The sequence below is a fragment of the Thalassophryne amazonica genome, chromosome 10, assembly GCF_902500255.1.
Source record: "Thalassophryne amazonica chromosome 10, fThaAma1.1, whole genome shotgun sequence".
NCBI classification, from domain to species: Eukaryota; Metazoa; Chordata; class Actinopteri; order Batrachoidiformes; family Batrachoididae; genus Thalassophryne; species Thalassophryne amazonica.
Window position 1 is genome coordinate 22,645,044 of NC_047112.1, and position 22,134 is coordinate 22,667,177.

At 41.5% G+C, this 22,134-nt stretch overlaps 1 protein-coding gene across 2 annotated transcripts in view; it reads left to right on the forward strand.

The window, feature by feature from the left end:
- LOC117518431 (phosphoglucomutase-1-like) overlaps positions 1–20,755 on the forward strand; it is a 70,757-nt gene extending 50,002 nt beyond the window's left edge. Inside the window, exons 1-11 of one of the 2 annotated variants that reach the window (XM_034179550.1) lie at positions 2,890–3,243; positions 6,905–7,067; positions 7,175–7,318; positions 8,800–8,925; positions 9,206–9,396; positions 12,465–12,619; positions 14,996–15,111; positions 15,215–15,350; positions 16,855–17,038; positions 17,326–17,460; positions 20,284–20,755. In XM_034179550.1, the coding sequence (XP_034035441.1) occupies positions 2,998–3,243; positions 6,905–7,067; positions 7,175–7,318; positions 8,800–8,925; positions 9,206–9,396; positions 12,465–12,619; positions 14,996–15,111; positions 15,215–15,350; positions 16,855–17,038; positions 17,326–17,460; positions 20,284–20,373 (1,686 nt within the window). In that variant the 5' untranslated portion in view covers positions 2,890–2,997 and the 3' untranslated portion in view covers positions 20,374–20,755. Of the gene's footprint in view, positions 1–2,889; positions 3,244–6,904; positions 7,068–7,174; positions 7,319–8,799; positions 8,926–9,205; positions 9,397–12,464; positions 12,620–14,995; positions 15,112–15,214; positions 15,351–16,854; positions 17,039–17,325; positions 17,461–20,283 lie in introns of those variants that run through there. The other variant, XM_034179551.1, reaches the window with a different exon arrangement.
- The last annotated feature ends 1,379 nt before the right edge of the window (positions 20,756–22,134 follow it).

The window sequence follows — 22,134 nt, forward strand, 5'->3', positions numbered from 1 at the left end:
AAGACCCAGCCATGACCCATCTTCAATGCTCTTACTGAGGGAAGGAGGTTGTTTGCCAAAATCTTGCAATACATGACCCCATCCATCCTCCCTTCAATATGGTGCAGTCGTCCTGTCCCCTTTGCAGAAGAGCACCCCCAGAGTATGATGTTTCCAACCCCATGCTTCACGGATGGGATGGTTTTCTTGATGACAGCATCATGCGTTACTAATGTAATCTTTGTGACTGTGGTCCCAGCTCTCTTCAGGTCATTGACCAGGTCCTCCTGTGTAGTTCTGAGCTTTCTCAGAATCATCCTTACCCCACAAAGTGAGATCTTGCATGGAATCCCAGACCAAGGGAGATTGACAGTCATCTTGTGTTTCTTCCACTTTCTAATAAGTAATCATAGCAGTTATTGTCTTCTACCAAGCTGCTTGCCTGTTGTCCTGTAGTCCATCCCAGCCTTGTGCAGGTCTACAGTTTTGTCCCTGGTGTCCTTAGACAGCTCTTTGGTCTTGGCTATGGTGGACAGGTTGGTGTGATTGATTGAGTGTGTGAACAGGTGTCTTTTATACAGGTAATAAGTTCAAACAGGTGCAATTAATACAGGTAAAGAGTGCAGAATAAGAGGGCTTCTTAAAGAAAAATTAACAGGTCTGTGTGAGCCAGAATTCTTTCTGGTTGGTAGGGGATCAATACTTATTTGCAGCAGTAACATACAAATAAATTATTAAAAAATCATACATTGTGATTTCCGGATTTTTTTTTTTTTTTTTTTTAGATTATGTCTCTGACAGTGCACATGCACCTAAGATGAAAATTTCAGACCCTACCATGATTTCTAAGTGGGAGAACTTGCAAAACCGCAGGGTGTTCAAATACTTATTTTCCTCACTGTATATATATATATATATATATATATATATATATATATATATATATATATATATACAGCCCGGCGAGTGGACTGATGGAACGTTTTGCAGACATGACACTGACAGAGAAAAAACAGGATAAACACATGTGCCGACGTTGCCGACGTGGACTTCTACATTTTCATTTTTATTCTGTCTTGAATTTGCAAGTTTTGTTTATCATCCCTGCCCTATACAGAAAATTACCAAGATTGCAAAAATGATTTCCACCTTGCCAAAAATTATTTCCACCGCGTGGCGAAAAGCGCCGGTGGACATATACTCAACAAAAATATAAACGCAACACTTTTGGTTTTGCTCCCATTTTGTATGAGATGAACTCAAAGATCTCAAACTTTTTCCACATACACAATATCACCATTTCCCTCAAATATTGTTCACAAACCAGTCTAAATCTGTGATAGTGAGCACTTCTCCTTTGCTGAGATAATCCATCCCACCTCACAGGTGTGCCATATCAAGATGCTGATTAGACACCATGATTAGTGCACAGGTGTGCCTTAGACTGTCCACAATAAAAGGCCACTCTGAAAGGTGCAGTTTTGTTTTATTGGGGGGGGGGGATACCAGTCAGTATCTGGTGTGACCACCATTTGCCTCATGCAGTGCAACACATCTCCTTCGCATAGAGTTGATCAGGTTGTCAATATTGGCCTGTGGAATGTTGGTCCACTCCTCTTCAATGGCTGTGCGAAGTTGCGACGACTAACTGGAGTCAGGTCGAGACACCGATGAGGATGACGAGCATGCAGATGAGCTTCCCTGAGACGGTTTCTGACAGTTTGTGCAGAAATTCTTTGGTTATGCACACCGATTGTTTCAGGAAGCTTTCCGAGTAGCTGGTCTCAGACGATCTTGGAGGTGAACATGCTGGATGTGGAGGTCCTGGGCTGGTGTGGTTACACAGTGGTCTGCAGTTGTGAGGCTGGTTGGATGTACTGCCAAATTCTCTGAAACGCCTTTGGAGATGGCTTATGGTAGAGAAATGAACATTCAATACACGAGCAACAGCTCTGGTTGACATTCCTGCTGTCAGCATGCCAATTGCACGCTCCCTCAAATCTTGCGACATCTGTGGCATTGTGCTGTGTGATAAAACTGCACCTTTCAGAGTGGCCTTTTATTGTGGGCAGTCTAAGGCACACCTGTGCACTAATCATGGTGTCTAATCAGCATCTTGATATGGCACACCTGTGAGGTGGGATGGATTATCTCAGCAAAGGAGAAGTGCTCACTATCACAGATTTCGACTGGTTTGTGAACAATATTTGAGGGAAATGGTGATATTGTGTATGTGGAAAAAGTTTTAGATCTTTGAGTTCATCTCATACAAAATGGGAGCAAAACCAAAAGTGTTGCATTTATATTTTTGTTGAGTGTAATTTTGGGCACGGCGGTGGAAATAACTTTGGGCACGGTGGAAATAATTTTTGCCACACTGTGGAAAGAATTGCGGGCATGGCTATGCCACGTTTTTGAGCTGCTTTTAGCGTCCGAGAATCCGTACGCCAGTAGGTAATTTTCTGTTCCGATTCAAATGACTTTATGGCACCCAAAACGGCATTTAAAGATGAAAAATTAGCACCAACATTCAATGCCGAAGATGCCGCCGTGTTGATACCCTCTACGATGATGTCATTTGAACTAGCCAATCAGCGAGGAGATCCTGTCAAATATCACTAGGTGCGTGTTTGCCATATTCGGCAAAATATACTCTTCGTGAATGTAATGACATTAAAGATTAGTGTTTTTGTTGGTTTGACATTTCATTTTAGATTTAGGTTAATTTTCTGTAAAATACAATACTTTTGTGTGTAGAATTCTGTCTTTTGCTCTCATTTTGCTCATGGTTGTAGTAACAGTACATTCCATCATAGCTTATAATGTATCTAAACAAATACAGAGCTGGGGGAGGGGGAGGGGGGGGGGGGGGGGGTGGGGGCTGAAGACTGCGCACTGGCCCTTTAAGTGAGGGGCGTGGTCAGCGAGGGGGCGTTGTCCGGTGTGTACGTGAGGTTGTTCTGCCGTCTCCTCCGGCGCAGACTGCGGATCACAGCGGGAGCTGACTCGGGTTCGAAAATGGTGAAGATAACCACAGTGAAAACCAAACCGTACACGGACCAGAAGCCCGGCACGAGCGGCCTGAGGAAACGGGTGACGGTGTTCCAGCAGAACCAGCACTATGCGGAAAACTTTATCCAGAGCATAATCTCCGTCATCGAGCCCGGCGAGCGGCAGGCGGCCACTCTGGTGGTGGGAGGAGACGGCAGGTTTTTCATGAAAGACGCCATTCAGCTCATCGTCCAGATCGCTGCCGCCAACGGAGTGAGTTCACGTCGAGTTCCGTTAGCTAAGAGTAGCATGTCAGCTAGCACATGAAAGGGACGCCCCCCCCCCCCCCCCCCGTAGTCGTTCAAGGGCAAAACAGCGCCCCCTAAAGGTGAAATCTTCGGCACCCACAATGTGCTGTTGCTGTAGCCTGTGTAGGCTAACATATGAATATAAATGTGTTCTACTCTCTCCCAGTAAGTGGAAAACTGATGTTGCCCCTCTTTTTTTGTTGTTGTTGTTCAGTTAAAGCTTCAGTAGGGAACAGATAATGATAAAGAGCTTGTTGAAAAGACAGAAGTGTTCCTTTTGCCATAACAACTCAGAAAAGTATACAACTGTCATGTATTAATTAGCCTGTCAAACTAGACCCATAATTAACTTTGGGAATAAGTTCTCTCAGGCAAAAAATGGCCAATCACAACCGTTCACATGATATGGGCCGGGGTTTATAAAATCACCTGTTGAGGAGCATCAGCAAGTCTAATGGATTTTTTTTTTGTGCCACTCTGTTCAAAACTGTTTTTTGAATTAATAAACCCCTTAGACTTTAAGGTGTTTTGGTCAATCCAACGACAGTCACTCATCAGCGTATTAATAATAACGTACATGACAATGGTGTGCCGTTGCACGCCGTTGTCACATACTTTTCTTTCCACCATATTTTGCTTTCCCCAACATGCATTTTGCGCATGCAATCGGTGCAATATTATTGTATGAAAAGGTTTCATATGATAATTATGTCATACATTTTTCCCCTTCCTTGGGGGAAAAGATTTAATGATGCATTGGCAGAAAGAAAAGTACGGCGGAAGAAAGGTACGTGACATCGTACACATTTATTGGCACAAGTCTGGTTGTGACTCTGCCTGCTCACATGCTTCATTGCTCTGTTTGGTTATATGGTTAGTGGTTATCAAATAGCATCCACAGGCAGTTCTTTTTTTTTTTTTTTTTCTGCATTTGATGCCACTGCTCCCTGGAAATGAAACGTTAACAGAGAAGTACCAGACTAACTCTACAGCTGAGAATTAGTCTGGCTTTGCCAGGCTAGTTATGTATGCTTTTTGGATTATACAGTAATTAAATTAAAAGGTTTTATAATATCTGACTCAAATTGTTTGGCTTATGAAATGTTAGAAAGTTGATGAAATTAAATACATTTGCCCATCTAGAATGTATTTGGACACTTGTTACGGGATCAACAGCCATTGGACCAAATTCAAATTCTGAATTTAAATCGATTTTGCAAAATGAGACCAGTTTTATTAAAATCTGAGCAATATTTATGTTCCACGCAGGATGTGTATTGGAAATGTTCCAGAAGTGGACCTAGACCATATTAGAATTTTCCTGCAGTGCAAGACTTGCATAAGTATGCAAGGTGGTGGTCTGGAAATGGCAGCACTCTCCAAAATCCAAAACTTTCATGCATTAAAAAAAATAAAATAAAAAAATAAACTCCAACCCTTGTTCTAATCCAAATCCTAAATCATTTAAAATAATTGGTGAGGACAGGTTGCAGGTTTAGAGCATCATTCTAACACCAGAATTACAGTTTATAATCAACATCATTTCAAATAGATGTCTGATTTTATCAAATAAATAGTTAATGTTGTCTCCTGTTGCATTGCCAGAGAGGTTATGTCAGTACCATCTTTTCAATGTTGTGCTCATTTGATATCTTAAAAGAACAATAACCGATTATGCCTCCTTTGGTCACAGTGGAATGAATTCCACTCTCCAGTCCCAGGAGAATGGACTTCCACTTGGTTAAGCTGAGATAATCAGATGACTGCCATGTGAGTGCCATCAAATTGTCCACAAAAACACTGCATTTTGCAGAAAACTAGGATATTGAGAAAGCAATTTACACTTGAAAGGTTGGGACAGATTGTTCCTTGAACATCCCGCTAGCTGTCACACTTGCTCACTTGTGAAACAACCATTAACTAAACTACATGATGTGACTTTGCAATCAAATGAGTTTCTTGACGTCTAGACGAGTCCATGGACGCTTATAAAGTATCATCGTCTCTCGTTTGGTCTGCGTCCAGGTCCAGCTGCCAGCTTGTCCCCCTGTGATCTTACACAGAAAGTTCACAGAGGCCACTTCCATCTGAACCCCCCCTTGACATTTAGCAAACCTGATTCTACATTCAGAGTAATCTCTTGTTCATTTAGCAGTTTTTTGGATTTTACATTTGTTTTCTATGGCTCAATAGACCTGTGGACTGAGTCATCACTCTACAATTCAGATGCTAAATTTCACCCCACTGCTTTCACGTTTATTCATTTTTCTCTCCAGATTTACACGTTTCACACAGAGCGCTGTTTTTTGTTTTGTTTTGTTTTACAAAACAGAAATCTGTTAGCTGTGGATGAAAGATGTTATTTGGACTGGTTGACTTGTTATCGATTGAGGCCTTGTTAATTTTGTTAATTATGTCTGTGCGATTGGTGGGGAAAAGAGGCCTGTAGTCTGTGGCTGCAGGTTGAAGTTGCCCAATGATGAGTTGTCCGGGAAACTGTTTGCAGTTTTCTTCAGTGTGGGTGAGGTTAAGCAATGAGAAACTGAAACATAGCCAAAGGTCCACGCCACGGCGGTGAGCAGTGTCACTCATCTGTACAAACAAAGCAAAATCCTCCCTGTTTTCAAGCATTTTGACTACAATAATGACATTAGTCATCAACACTCGTTGCCCTGTTTTTGTTTTGTTGGTGAGTCTTCCTTCTGCCTTGCATGTCTACAGCAAGTGGAATGTTTGAATGGGCAACTTTTATTTTATTACATTGCTTCATTTTTTTTTTTTTTTAATTAGCACATTAATGTATACTATTACAGCAAAACAGGCAAAATGCAAAGATTACTGAAAAGTTTCTTTATTTCCATTGTTAGGTGGGATTAATTAATCAGTTACTGAATACAAAATACAGTACAACTGGAATTCTTTTGGATTACTTGAAAAACCCATTATTGAAAATGATGCACTTCATACTAAAAATGAACACAACCACAAATATGTGCTTTATATAATGTTTTGAACAAGTATTTCTGGTGGTGTCCATGTTGCAGTAATCCAAAAGTATTGAGATTACAAGTAATCCAAAGTATTTAAAATGTACTCTATTTTGTATTCAGTAACAGACTGCATTTTAAGGTAAACTTGCCCAACTTTGTTTATTTCCTTCCCAGTTAATTATCGCTCAACCACTGATGGTCAGTACATGACCACTCATGGGGCCCCAACGCCCAGATTATATTACATTACGTAACATCTATTTACAAGTTCCATCACTGTCAGTCTTTTTTGGTGTTTTATTTTTTGGACTGTTTCTAGTTCCAGACATGGACATCAGATCACTCAGTTTTGGGGCTTTGGGCCAGGTCTGGCAACTAAATTTCTTTTTTCACCCGGCCAGCAGAAAAACTGAACAGTAAATATGAAACTGCTTCCAAAGCCTATTATGGCCAATCAATGACTTTTGTGTTTTTGGAGATACATGTGTCCACTCAGGGCATGGAAAAGTGTTTAGTTCAGTAAATCCACAATATAAGGACACTATCAAGAGTTTGTTTGTTTGTTTTTTTTGTTTTTTTTTTTTGTTTTTTTTTATGTATTCTGCTACTGTTTGTTTCTTGCATGTGTTCTGATAGATTGGTCACCTGGTGATCGGTCAGAATGGCATCATGTCGACCCCAGCAGTCTCCTGTGTGATCCGCAAGATGCAAGCAGTGGGTGGCATCATCCTCACTGCCAGTCACAACCCAGGAGGCCCCAGTGGAGATTTTGGCATCAAGTACAACATCTCCAGTGGAGGTGAGGGCAGCGTTCTTAGTGACTACGTTGTCGCAGAAATTCTGTATCTTCTGCTTCTGCAAAAAGTACACGTTCATTCCTAACCGTACCTTGGTCTTTGACCTCAGGACCAGCTCCAGAGGGCATCACAAACAAAATCTTCGAGCTCAGCAAAAGCCTGCAGGAATATTACATTTGCCCAGAGCTGTCGGTGGATCTGTCAAAAATCAGAAAGCATACTTTTGAAGTTGACACTTTCAAGCCCTTTACAGGTAAAGCAACATGAAGGTTCCAATGAACTCCTCAACAAAAAGGAAATGCAAAACAACCATGAATCATATTGTTGCTCTTTCACTGTGCTTCATTAGAGGTTTTATAAAAGAGATTTTAAACAACAGTATAGCACTCAACAGACCTGTCCAGGGCGTACCCCACCTCTCACCCAGTGGCCCTTGGGATAGGCTCCAGCACCCCCATGACCCTTGATTCAAATAAGCAAGTATAGAAAATGAATAAGGGGCTCTGGATGAAGGAGGGAAGTAAAAGATCCAGAAATCTCCCCTGCCCCCTAAGAAACCACCTGCAGAGATTACGAAGGCCTTTTAGTAAGAACATGGGCACTCTAAATTCAACATAGGTTCATTTTTTCCTGGTTGGAACTGCTAATCAGTGGTGAAGCAAAGCCTGTGTTTTGGTCTGAGACGCTGTTGTTCTAGTTCAACATCTAGAGGTCGTAAAGAGAAACATTATAGGACCATTATTTATGTTATCTCTATAGTTTCATTTTATTTGTTGCTGATTGCATCTGTTTTGTGAAGTTGAGACACTTTGAGGAATTTATTAGTTTTTCAAGGTTTTTCTTCTTTTTTTTTTTTAAGTTATTGTGAGAAACAATATGTGGCAATCTGAGATCATTTGTGAATGCATTTTGTGGTGCAGCAGATAACAGAATATTTACAGAGGAATCCTGGACACAGTGATAGAAGCACCACATTCGGCACAAATACTCCTTAAGCATTACTCTTTGGAAAAACCCATTGCCATTTGAATTTTCCGTAGGCAGCCATTTATAGGTCAATTGAACAATTACACAGGTGTCAAAATTAAAAGATGCTCCAGTCATATTGAAAACTATACCATATTATTTGTCTGATCACAAATATTCCAAAAAGGTATAGGTTGGACTATCTGTGACTGAATGTTATGGAGTAAAAACAGCAAGAATGGTGGCAAAGGTCAATTACAGTTTGTACATGGGTTGAAATTAAAGTTGCTCTAATTTTGGTAAAAAGCGATGCAAATTATTGGTTAATAGGGTTTTAAAGAGGAATAGTTTGCACCATGTGTCATGCTTAGTTATTATGTTACAGGGTAACATGTCACATGTCATAAAATCCAATGGATGTCGACATTGTTTGACCTTTACCTTACAGAGCAAACATTCAACACAGTTAAAACTATTCAATTTATTCCATCCATTGTGCAGACACTGTTTCATTTCTCTGATTGAATAACTCTACAACAGTGCTGGACATTGTTTGGTAGAACATACGTACATAGACACTTTTCTGTACTTATTCAAGGGACTTGCAGACTTGTTGGACTGTCATTGGGCAAAAGCACATTTGTCCATCGCTTGTTCCTCACTCACAGACAAATGGTCGACTGCACCCACAGAATAGATAATGTCTGTGTATAAATGTGGAGCCCAGTACACTCAAACTCTTCTTCTGTTCTTCTTTGTTTGTGTCAGTGGAGATTGTGGACTCTGTCGAGGCCTATGCTGAGATGTTAAGTGGAATCTTTGACTTTGCTGCACTGAAGGAGCTTCTCTCTGGAACCAATCACATTAACGTCCGCTTAGATGCTATGCATGGAGGTATGGAACAGGTGTACTGTGATAGTGGACATAAATTTACATACAGCGGGGGTAAAAACATTGAAACTCAATTTCCCAGTATAGCATATATTCTGTCTACTTTATTTCCATATAAAGGTATTCATTTCAGTTTTTCTTCACTGTCAGATTTTCAGTGGGTCAACAGTTTTCATACAACAACAACACCTCTTTAAACATCATAGAAGATTACAGAAATGACTGGAATTATTTTAAAAAAATTAAAAAAGCTTCTGAATTATGATTAGAATTGTCTCTGCAGTGGTTGGTCCTTATGTGAAGAAGATAGTCTGTGAGCAGCTGGGCTCTCCTGCCAACTCTGCGGTGAACTGTGTCCCTCAAGAGGACTTTGGGGGCCATCACCCTGACCCCAACTTGACCTATGCTGCAGACCTGGTCAAGACCATGAAAGGAGGAGAGTATGACTTTGGAGCTGCCTTTGATGGTGATGGTGTAAGTTGCATTTCTGTCTGGGAGGATTTTTCTGTTCAGGCAGTGTGCCGGATATGCAAACTGTCTTCACATAAAAATGTTTTGTCTTTTGTTGCCCCTGTCCCAGCTTTTTTGAAATGTGTTGCAGGTATCCATTTAGTCTGTCAGTTTGAACATTAAATATCTTGTCTTTGTGGTGCATTCAATTGATTATAGGTTGAAGAGGATTTGCAAATTATTGTATTCTGTTTTATTTGCATTTCACACAACATCCCAACTTCATTGGAATTGGGGTTGTGTGTGTGTGTGTGTGTGTGTGTGTGTGTGTGTATGTGTATATATATGTATATGTGTATATATATATATGTATATGTGTATATATACACTCAACAAAAATATAAACGCAACACTTTTGGTTTTGCTCCCATTTTGTATGAGATGAACTCAAAGATCTAAAACTTTTTCCACATACACAATATCACCATTTCCCTCAAATATTTTTCACAAACCAGTCTAAATCTGTGATAGTGAGCACTTCTCCTTTGCTGAGATAATCCATCCCACCTCACAGGTGTGCCATATCAAGATGCTGATTAGACACCATGATTAGTGCACAGGTGTGCCTTAGACTGCCCACAATAAAAGGCCACTCTGAAAGGTGCAGTTTTAGCACACAGCACAATGCCACAGATGTCGCAAGATTTGAGGGAGCGTGCAATTGGCATGCTGACAGCAGGAATGTCAACCAGAGCTGTTGCTCGTGTATTGAATGTTCATTTCTCTACCATAAGCCGTCTCCACAGGCGTTTCAGAGAATTTGGCAGTACATCCAACCAGCCTCACAACCGCAGACCACGTGTAACCACACCAGCCCAGTACCTCCACATCCAGCATGTTCACCTCCAAGATCGTCTGAGACCAGCCACTCGGACAGCTGCTGAAACAATCGGTTTGCATAACCAAAGAATTTCTGCACAAACTGTCAGAAACCGTCTCAGGGAAGCTCATCTGCATGCTCGTCGTCCTCATCGGGGTCTTGACCTGACTCCAGTTGGTCGTCGTAACCGACTTGAGTGGGCAAATGCTCACATTCGCTGGCATTTGGCACGTTGGAGAGGTGTTCTCTTCACAGATGATGCGAAGGAGATGTGTTGCACTGCATGAGGCAAATGGTGGTCACACCAGATACTGACTGGTATCCCCCCCAATAAAACAAAACTGCACCTTTCAGAGTGGCCTTTTATTGTGGACAGTCTAAGGCACACCTGTGCACTAATCATGGTGTCTAATCATCTTGATATGGCACACCTGTGAGGTGGGATGGATTATCTCAGCAAAGGAGAAGTGCTCACTATCACAGATTTCGACTGGTTTGTGAACAATATTTGAGGGAAATGGTGATATTGTGTATGTGGAAAAAGTTTTAGATCTTTGAGTTCATCTCATACAAAATGGGAGCAAAACCAAAAGTGTTGCGTTTATATTTTTGTTGAGTATATGTATATGTGTATATGTATATACACACACACACCACAATCCAAAATCAACTGCATCTAATGGTCCAAAGTTTCAAACTGTAACTGACTTGATCTATTATTTCACTTTGGCACAGATTAAGAAAGACTGTTGTTGTTGGGTTTTTTTTTTTTTAAATGGGTGTCTATTTGTTTTGGAAAAATTCTTAGATTTTGTAAAGGATCAGTATTGTGTTTGTCCTATTGTAAAGAAATTTAATGAAATTATTAAAGGGGCAGCTGTGACATTTTTTTTTTATCTGGATTCTTTTTGATGTTTTCAGTGTTTCAGTCAGGACAAAATTATTTTAATCGATTCAGCCTTTAGTTTGAACATTAAAACCTTTACCGGCTAAACAGCTATACAATATAAGCGTTCAGAGCTGTTGTGTGTTGGGGGGGGGTGTGGCTGGACATTTTGGTGTTCTTTTCTTTTCTTTGCTCTCCAGGTGGTATGAAAACTGATTTGTCTGTGGAGAAGGTGCTGGCAGAAGAGTCCTTCACCCTCATCAACAGTATGTGCAGCACCTGTGGATGGTGCTCACGTGCAGCCTTAAAGACTTTCAGCTGAAGCAGATGATGAGATGGCGTTCTGCATTCGTGCAGCCTTGAGGACTTTCAGCTGAAGCCGATAATGAGATGGCGTTCTGCATTTAAGCCATGTGTGATTCAAGCAGAATTGCCGGGAACTCGACCTTGTGATGTTCGTTTGTGAGATGCTGAGGACCGCGCCTGGGTTTGACACATCGTGCCTCTGAAGGAAGAAGGGTGAGGGACACATGCTGTCAGCACACATCAGAGGTGATTCATTATTTGACTAATTGTTGATAGTAACTTGGTATTTTGTTACGCAGTATATTTGAATTGTGATGAGAATTGTGCAGCTCGCTTCTCACTGCTGTGGCGTGCGGACCGGTGATCCTCCACCTGTTGTGAGAAGCTGCTCATTTGCATAAAGCTTAAAATACAGACCTGAATGTGTTGCTGATGGTGTGTGTCTTTTGAAGGATATTGGTTGTAACTGCTGACTTACCTCACCTCTTCTATCCTTCGCAGAGAGTCGGTTTGTCGTGTCCACCTGGGGGGTGTTTGGCGGTAACAGTGAGTCCAGAAGCGCCGGGCTTCGATCCTTTTGGGCGCTGGAGAGCGTGCCAGCCTTCACTCCACCAGAATGACGCTGTTTTAGTTTCTACACTTTATTATGCACCAGAGGGTGAAAAAATAAATTGTTTTTGTTATTGGAACCGCTTTCTGGTTATTTTAGTGCTGGGTTCCGTCGGAGCAGGTCCGCTCCTCAACCCGTGTCGACACATAACAAGAGCGAGTTAAACACATCACAGTAAAACAGTTCTTGTTGCCACTGAATACGGTGAAATGTCATTTGATGTACGTCAGGACTCCTGACTTAGTTAATCAGCAGCGTGTGGAGCAGGGCAGGTGATCTCCAGGAGCAGGGTTGGTGACCCCTTTGCATTAAACTGTCCTAGCATCAGTGTAAAAGCAGTAATTTAATCTTTAAACATGTCTGACTTTGATAACGGGTGAGATGTGCTGCTTATTTTTTCCTCGTTTCAGGACCGTAACATGGTGTTGGGGAAGCACGGCTTTTTTGTGAACCCCTCAGACTCGGTGGCCGTCATCGCTGCCAACATTACCAGCATCCCTTACTTTCAGAAGACTGGTGTCAAAGGACTGGCTCGCAGTATGCCCACCAGTGGCGCCTTGGACAAGTAAAAACCACATGATGCTCTTCCACACAGTTTATTTATATTTACAGTTGCATGCAAACGTTTGGGCACCCCTGATGATTTCCATAATTTTCCTTTATAAATCATTGGTTGTTTGGATCAGCAATTTCAGTTAAATATATCATATAGCAGACAAACACAGTGATATTTGAGAAGTGAAATGAAGTTTCTAGGATTTACAGAAAGTGTGCAATAATTATTTAAAAAAAATTGGGCACATGCATAAATTTGGGCACCCTTGTCATTTTATTAATTTGAATACATTTAGCACTAATTATTGGGACACGAAATTGGTTTGGTAAGCTCATTGACCCTTGACCTCCTTACACAGGTGAATCCAATCATGAGAGAGGGTATTTAAGGTGGCCATTTACAAATGTTTCTTCTCTTTGCATCTCTTCTAATGAGTGTCAACATGGGAGCCTCTAAACAACTCTCAAATGACCTGAAAACAAAGATTGTTCAACATCATGGTTTAGGGGAAGGATACAAAAAGCTATCTCAGAGATTTCAGCTGTCAGTTTCCACTGTGAGGAACATAGTGAGGAAGTGGAAAACCGCAGGCACAGTACTAGTTAAGGCCCGAAGTGGCAGGCCAACAAAAATCTCAGATAAGCTGAAGCGAAGGATGGTGAGAACAGTGCCTCCATTCATCGTTCAACTATACAGCGCACTTTGCACAAGGAGATGCTGTATGATGCTGTAATGCAGAGGAAGCCTTTTCTGTGAACATGCCACAAACAGTCGCTTGAGGTATGCTAAAGCACATTTGGACAAGCCAGCTTCATTTTGGTATAAGGTGCGGTGGACTGATGAAACTAAAATTGAGTTATTTGGACATAACAAGGGGCAGAATGCATGGCTGAAAAAGAATACAGCATTCCAAGAAAAACGCTTGCTACCTACAGTAAAATTTGGGGGTGGTTCCATCATGCTGTGGGGCTGTGAGGCCAGTGCAGGTACTGGGAATCTTATTAAAGTTGAGGGTCACATGGATTCCAGTCAATATCAGCAGATTCTTGAGAACAATGGTCATGAATCAGTGACGAAGTTGAAGTTGCGCCGGGGCTGGATCTTTCAAGAAGACAATGACCCTAAACACTGCTCAAAATCTGCTAAGGCATTCATGCAGAGGAACAAGTACAGCATTCTGGAATGGCCATCTCAGTCCCCAGACCTGAATATTATTGAAAATCTGTGGTGTGATTTTAAGCGCGCTGTCCATGCTCGGAAACTAACAAACCTGAGATGTTTTGTAAAGAAGAATGGTCCAAAATACCTTCAACCAGAATCCAGACTCTCATTGAAAGCTATAGGAAGCCTTTAGAGGCTGTTATTTCTGAAAAAAGAGGATCTACTAAATATTGATGTATTTTTTCTGTTGGGGTGCCTAAATTTATGCACCTGCCTAATTTTGTTTAAAGAATTATTGCACACTTTCTGTAAATCCTATAAACTTCATTTCACTTCTCAAATATCACTGTGTTCATCTGCTATTTAACTGAAATTGCTGATCGAAACAACCAGTGATTTATAAAGGAAAATCATGGAAATCATCAGGGGTGCACAAACTTTTACATACAACTGTATTTACTCCTGAATATAACCACAATGTCTGAAAGTGTTTCCAGTGATGGAATGAGGCTCTAAATCAGTCTCTGCTCAGCAGCAGAGACTGAGTTGGGGTTAAGATTCGAATCAGCATCTGGGGTTAGGGTGTAGTTTTTGTAAATGCACTGGCTGCTTTTGTGGAAGCATAAAGGAACAGCTAGAGGCGATTTTTATGTGCACTCTAGTCACACATGCATCTCAACCAACTTACAATGTTTTCATTGCCACCAAAGCAGTGTTGCTGTACAGTCTGCCAAACAGGCAGCGCTGGGTTTTGCGCCAACCACTTTAATTTATGAACCTTTTATATGGAATGTTAACTGAGAACTTGTGATAAAATTCCCACCTCAGCTACCTTCTTCCATTGTTGTCCATACAACCTATGCACATAAACTGAATCAAGTTGCTACTTTTCTAAGTTGGAAATTCTGCAAATGCTCACGCAACACTGGAATTCACATAAAAATAAGTGTTCTTTACAGTTCTGTAAAAGTAGCCCTGTGTCTTATAAAATACATAAAGCGTTTTTAAAATGGAGCAGTATTTTAAAATTCAGAATAATAGCTTTGCACGCTTCTGGGAGTCTTATGCATTAGTGCAATTCCAGTAGGGTCCAGGTCCCATTGGGAAATAGTTTTGATTTGCAAAATTCACTGAACAATATCATGATCAGTGTTTACTGACTGTCTGTTGTTGGTCTTTACCACGTTTGGGTAAACATGCTGAAAGTGTGCTGATCTGTTCCAGTGTGGCTAAAGCTCTGCAGATGCAGCTGTACGAGACACCAACTGGCTGGAAGTTCTTTGGGAATCTCATGGACGCTGGAAAACTGTCACTGTGTGGAGAGGAGAGCTTCGGCACTGGTGAGGCATCAGAGTTATTTTAAAAGAACACAGTACCGCTAACGTCGCTCACTCAGCCGTCCTCTCTCTTCTTCTCTCTGCACATGTGACACGTGTGATCCAGGCTCGGATCATATCCGTGAGAAGGACGGCTTGTGGGCAGTGCTTGCGTGGTTGTCCATCTTAGCTACCCAGAAACAGAGTGTAGAAGACATCATGAAAGATCACTGGCAGAAATTTGGCAGGAATTTCTTCACCAGGTCAGTGTTTGTCGCTGTAAATCCTTGAATTAGACAGGAGCATTCCACGGGAGCGTTCCACTCTGAGGAACACTCAGAAGGCCTTGAAATCATCATTGGCCCTTTGACGAAGAAAACCGTCTAGAATGACGTGACAGTCTGTATTAGACTGTGCTCAGGAGGTGTTTGGCTCCCTCCAGTGGTAATTTAGAGTACTCTTCTACAAGGAAACTAATTTGTCTCCAGTTTTAAATTTTCAAGATTATTAAATTGCTCACAGCTCTGGAAGTCAAGGACTAGGTGGTGCTCCGACTGCAAAAACGTCAGGATGTGCTGTCTCCAAACACGTTGTGGCTCATGATACCGCAGCCGGACTCATATCTGCATGTTGGCATTGGTGATGGTGAACGTGCACACAGCCCAGTCCTTGGTTTGATGCCTGAAACCTGTCGGAGGAACTTGGGGAATGATTGGCAGTAGACCTTTTATGTTTCTTTGACAGCTGTGTGACTAGTATTATCCTCTGAGGTGACCATTAACGCTTTTATGACCCCAAGTCACGCCAGGACACACGTCTGCACTCACTCTCATTCCTATTGGCCACAGTGTAGTTATTATAACTGACCTATGGCGATGTTTGTTGTACTACATCTGTTCAGGTGATCTTTGGATACTCTTGAAATGACTGAGTCAAATGAATGGTTACTTAAGGCAGTGGTTCTCACCCATGATTTTCTATATAAGAACTATTAGTGTACCCTGATGATGCTCAGGTCTGAGATCTTCATTCATTTTCTGCTGTATATCCAGGCCTGCATCACGGTGGGCAAGTTCTCTAACTCTACCTGGGGGATCCTGAGGTGTTCCCAAGTCACTTGAGAGATATTGTCCTTCCAGCATGGCCTGGGCCATCCGCGAGGCCTCCTCCCATTTGGATGTGCCTGGAACACCCCTGGGATCTTGCAAATAATGCCTTTTGCTTTGGTTAATTGCCTTCTTTCCAACTATTTTCTCTGGGAAACATCTGCATTTTGCTTGCAGAGCCCAACTGATGTCTGATCTTCACTAAGAGATCGCTTTGGACAACCCCATATATGGATTAAACAAGGTGGAAGGGTTGCATGTTAGTCGAGGATAAAATGATTCAATTTTGGATAGAGTTTTGGTAGTTCGCTACTAAAGAGCTGCTGACTGAAAATGTAGTCTGACTATTTTGGGTTTTATTTCCAGAAATAGAAAATATTGATTGTTGACCAAGACTGAGGCTTTTCTGTAGCATCATGGATGCAGTGACACATGGCACCAGCACATGCTTCCTGATCGGACCTGATACTTTAGCACTGCGGAAGTGAGATCCAGGATTTGAATTTTTAAGGTTTATCAGCTCGATTCCATTGAACAAATTTAAACTGTGAAATGATCTCTCTGTGAGCTGACTGTAACATAACATCAACACTAAATGTTCGGTACTTGGTCATAAGCAGATTGTATTTTTTTCGTCGACCCAATTCACTCTTTCTCACAGGTACGACTACGAGGAGGTTGACTCCGATGCTGCCAACAAGATGATAAAGGATCTTGAGGCTGCAATGCTTGACCCATCATTTGTAAGCAAGAAGTTTTCATCGGGAGATAAGACGTATGAGGTAGCAGTCGCTGACAACTTCGCCTACACAGACCCTGTGGATGGAAGTGCGTCCAAAAACCAGGTGGGAAGCAATAGCCTTTGCACTGTACTTATTACATCATCTTGTTTGAGGGACATTTGTCCACTTTCCGATGAAGGAATCTGCACAGTCGGGTGCACACTGGACATTCTGTAGGACTGTAAGAACAAATCACAGAACTACTCGTAATGAACCTTAAAACCTTTCGCTCATCTCATTCGGAATCACATCAGACGTTAACAGAATATGTAATAAATACGTACATATCTTATGAATGTTCTGCATCCACATTTACGTCGTCTTCTTAAATTTCTTTGTTTCGCTTTCAGGGCCTCAGGATCATCTTTTCTGATGGCTCAAGGATTATTTTCCGTCTGAGCGGCACTGGCAGCGCAGGAGCAACCATCAGGCTCTATATAGACAGCTATGAGAAAGACCCTCAGAAGATCTACCAGGATCCACAGGTCAGAACCGTAACAAGTTTTTCATGCAGCTGCATCCAATGAATGGGAACCAGAACCCCACTCCTGGTTCTCCTCTGGGGGAAGAACCTGATTAGAAAATTAAAAACTATAGATGGTGTCTGTCAGAACACTTGTTGTTTTACATTAGAGGATGAGGAGAGGAGGTGGGTCTTCAAGAGGTTCTTGAAGGTAGCGAACGATGCGCCTACTCTGATAGCAACTGGTAGTTCATTCCACCATTGTGAAGTTACGACTGAGATTAGTCTGGACAATCTTAGTCCACATTATTCTGATTGCCTTGTGTGTAGGGATGGCAATGCCAGACGGCGTTCTTGTGAAGAACATAGTGGCTCAAGATGCAGGATAAGTCCAAGTAGCTGGTTGAGTTCTCAGTTCTCACTGTGACAAGCAGAAAGTAGCGAGTTGAATTGCAGTTGGGCTGCTATGGGTCACCAGTGGAGGTCGGATAACACGTCACCTTTTGGGTAAGGGTTTCACTGCATGTTGGGAGTTCTGCACGAAGGCTGTAGTAGTGGAAGTGAGAGGTAACCATGGCTTGTATCAAAGAGCCGTAGGTAAGTTCACTGATGGTCACGTATATCATAAATTACTTAATTTTCAACATAAATGTAGCCAGAATCATTTGAATACAGCAAATTAGAAGTTATGTTTTGCTGTTTAAAGCGGAAGACCTCAGTCAGATCCATTGGGTCAGACTGAAGGAGGTCCAAATGCAGGTCACTAAACCTTCTGCTCTCCAAAAATGACCCTGAGCCCTGCACTTGTTTTCTACAGCGGCAGCGATGGAGACATTTGGTCAAATCTTGAGTTATGGCTGCTGTGTTGGGCCAGGAGACGTAGCCAAAGGGAAAACAAGATGTGGACAGACAAGAAAGATGAGATAGAAATGTGAATAAAACTTGTGCTAAAGCTCGACTTCCTCTTTAGTGCTTACACACCATGAATGATGAGCAGAAACACATTGCTTTGCAATGTAACCTTGACAGATAAACGGCCAGTGAACTATTGATTCAGTTGGCTGACGTTAGGTATGTTTGATTTATACACCCAGTGGGCTGTCTTTTTACATACGCAGGTTTAGAGGTGAAATGGAAGTGCTGTATTTCACATTACTGCTAAATACACTTGTTTCATGGATCTTGTTTATTATTTCAGAATAGTCGTGATTATTCTCACAGGTGTAGGTCAGTTCATGATCACAGTTTGCTGTGGTGAAGAGTAGCACCAGCAACCTTGGTGGCCACCAGAATAGGCTATGGAAATGAATGAAATGGACGAAAAAGCTTGTTTGAAGCTATATTTTTTTCAAAACCACACAAACTGAATTTAAAGAAAGACTTAGGAGAGAAGGAAGAACTTTCCACTTTGGCTACGTTCATACAAAATCCTTTCTGCAGGGTTTTGTGGCTTTGTAACTGTGTTACTTTAACAATCACAAAACAGTTTATTTCTTTGATGTACAGCAAAACTTGCCTAAACCATCACCGTATAAATCTAATATTCGCATTCACTGGACAAAAGCAAAAGTCCCAATGCTTTTGTATGATTTTCCACATAATAAACACCGTATATATCGGATTTTGTATAACGGATTTTTGCTCACATCAGACAAAACGTCCTGTCCCATCTGCATTTCTATTAAAAACCCCTTGCATGTATCAGACAGAGCAGTCTGGGTGTGCCCAGTCGCAACAGAGGTACAAAATGAAGTTCAACACTGACGCTCGCTGATTCAAGGAAAGTTGGTACCGTATTTCCTTGATTAAAAGCCTGTGCATTTATTTATTTTTTTTTTTCAAACCGTGCTCAGACCTGCCACCTAAACGAGGCAGGTCTTTATTTGAGTCCGGTGATCATTAACAAAATGCTGCTTGTTGCCTGCACGGTAATATGGTGTTAATTTTTACACATCCCTCGGTGTGACAAACCAAACTGCTTTAGATCAGAGCCCTCTGACTGGCTGCAAACCCTCACTGCAGCCTGACGCGCACCTGCTAAATGACGGAGACTTTTACATTTCACTTTTACTTTGTCACTTTTACGTTTTCACTCCTTCCTCTCCCATCATATTTTAATAGTTTTTACATTCTGAATGCTGATTACTTTTCGATCATGGGTCAGATACATTTGGCAGAAAAGGCTGCAAATATGACCAACTTTACAACATTAAGTCGGAAAAAGACTCAAATGACCTGCAATTCATGGAGGAAATTGTACATACCGTACTGTTGGTTTGGAGGTTGATGATTGTATAAAGAAGTGGAGCTCGTTGAGGGACAAATTAATCCAGAAAAGCCACTGTCCCTGCTGTAAATTGCATTAAGACGCCCACCAACGTGACGTAGAACTTTAAAAGAGTCATGCGCATATTGACACCATTGCATGGCCACAGAGTTAGAGTTGTAGAAGCATAAATCGGGTTTTAGGATTTTAAGGTACCACTCCACAGCGGACTTAGAAAAAAGAGTGACTCGACCAAATGTAATCTTTTTATGTGCATAATTTGAGGCAGACGTTTATTATTTTCGGACAAAGTTTTGACCCAGCCATTAAATGAGACAGGTCCCGATTCAAGGTTAGATGTTTAATCAAAGAAATGCATAAGAAAATCAGCTGTTTCTGCAGGGATTTTCTGCACACAAGTCATTACAGAGCTCTGCTGGTTGCCTCTGAGCAGGGTCATTATCGTGTGAAGGTGTTTGCATCCGTATACAGGCGTGTATTAGGAGGCAGTAGAGGGCATTAATAAAGGTGGTGCACCCAGAACCAGGCGTCACTCATTGTGTGTATTCCCCCCTACAGGTGATGCTTGCTCCACTGATAGACATCGCTCTGAAGATCTCTCAGCTCCAAGAGAAGACCGGACGCACCAGTCCCACTGTGATTACATGATTCCTTTTCCAGCCTCCGCAACAGGATACCTCGACTCGCTCTGCGGTGACGCTGACTTCAGCTGCTGGCTACAAGTGGACAGAAACCTGGAAGTCAACATGCAGGCTGAAATTAAGGAATCTAAGAATTTGTCTCATGCTGTAGTACTTTATCTGCTGTTTAACAACACACATATACACACCTGTTCAGAAATGCTCACGTTTTCCTCATGTTACTTATAAAATGGCAAATATTTAAGTGGTGTGGAAATGTATATTGCATTTAAAGCGTCAGTCCTTTGTAATCATTTAGATGCAAAATTGGATTTGCGTTTGTTTTGCATTTTCATGATTATGAAGGAAAATCTCCTTAAGGTCAAATGGTGTGTTCACATTATATCAGGGAAAACTGCACTCTTGTTTGATGCATTGTTCAAGAAGTATGTAGCACTGCAGAACTGTTGACAGAATTCTGCACAACTACTATATTTGACCATCAGAGGGCCCAAAGCCAAGCATCAGCCCACCCCCCTTTTTTTTTTGAAGAAAGTTGGTTAAATGCCCATCTTAAATGAAATTGCATGGAATGCATTTAATGTTTGAGAAAAGGACAAAAAATGGACACAATCAGGTGAGTTATTTGTGATTTATATTTTATTTGTGATGAAATTACACATTTTATTGAAATTGGCATGTACATGTTATTGGCCCACCCCCTCTTCAAGCATAATGGCATGGAGAGCTCTGGGTCCTCTAATGGGAGAATGGGGTAATCATTGTCATTTTACTAAAGCTCTGCAATCCTGGAATCTGCATTGAAAGGCTGAAATTCACTATGCAAATATTATTTTTCTTTTGGTTTTATAAGGATGTTATGTTACCATTGTCAGATTCTTGGCATTCAGACTCGCACTTTATTGTTTTTTTCAATCTGTTTCAGCTCAGTTATTGCAGTCACACAATTCAGTATTGTTCATGGTCAAACTTCAACTAATTTGACCTTTCCATGTGGCACATTTTTTTTGCAAAATGCATCGCTGATATCGGAGTGAGACAGTTGCAACACCACACGTACACAATTATAGAATAGCCGTGTGCAAAACCAGTTTTTCTACAATAATGTGAACAAACGTTAAGGGCCCTATCTTGAAAGCTTGTGGCACACAGTTTAAAGCGCATAGCACAAGTGCATTTTGCTCGTGTAGGGTTCACGGCTCCAAGAGGTTGTGTTTAGTCATTTAATTAATAACGGGTGTCTATGCTGGATCCTCTGGAAAATGGGAGCAGCCAAAAGAAAATCACCAGTTAGTCAAGGATGTGTTTTAGTCATTACAGGAAATAAGCCAATACTAAGAGGGTCACCTGTCATTGGCTGTCAGAGACAGATGCACCAGTGAGCGAGAGGAGTAGTCATCCACCAAAGCTCCCTGAGGTGAAGTATTTCAGCACCTCCTGCAAACCTCCTCTGACCAACTGATGTTCTTTATATTCAAGCAAGTGCAGATATTGCAGTTCACCCCACCCCACCTTGCTGTACCCGAGCACTGTAGCTAGGCTTGCCTTATTGCTAGCCCTGCCTGTGATCCCAGAGAGGAAGAAAACCAGTACAGAAACAAAGTACAAGCCACAGTTATTAAAGTTTTATTTTTTTTTTCCCCATTAGTGTTTACTCTTAATTAAAAAATTTTTCTGTTGACTTCAGTTTAGTTGTAGTAAGATCACCTGCGCACCTATATCATAAACCTCGTCTATATAAGGCGTATCTGAATATGGTGTTATATAA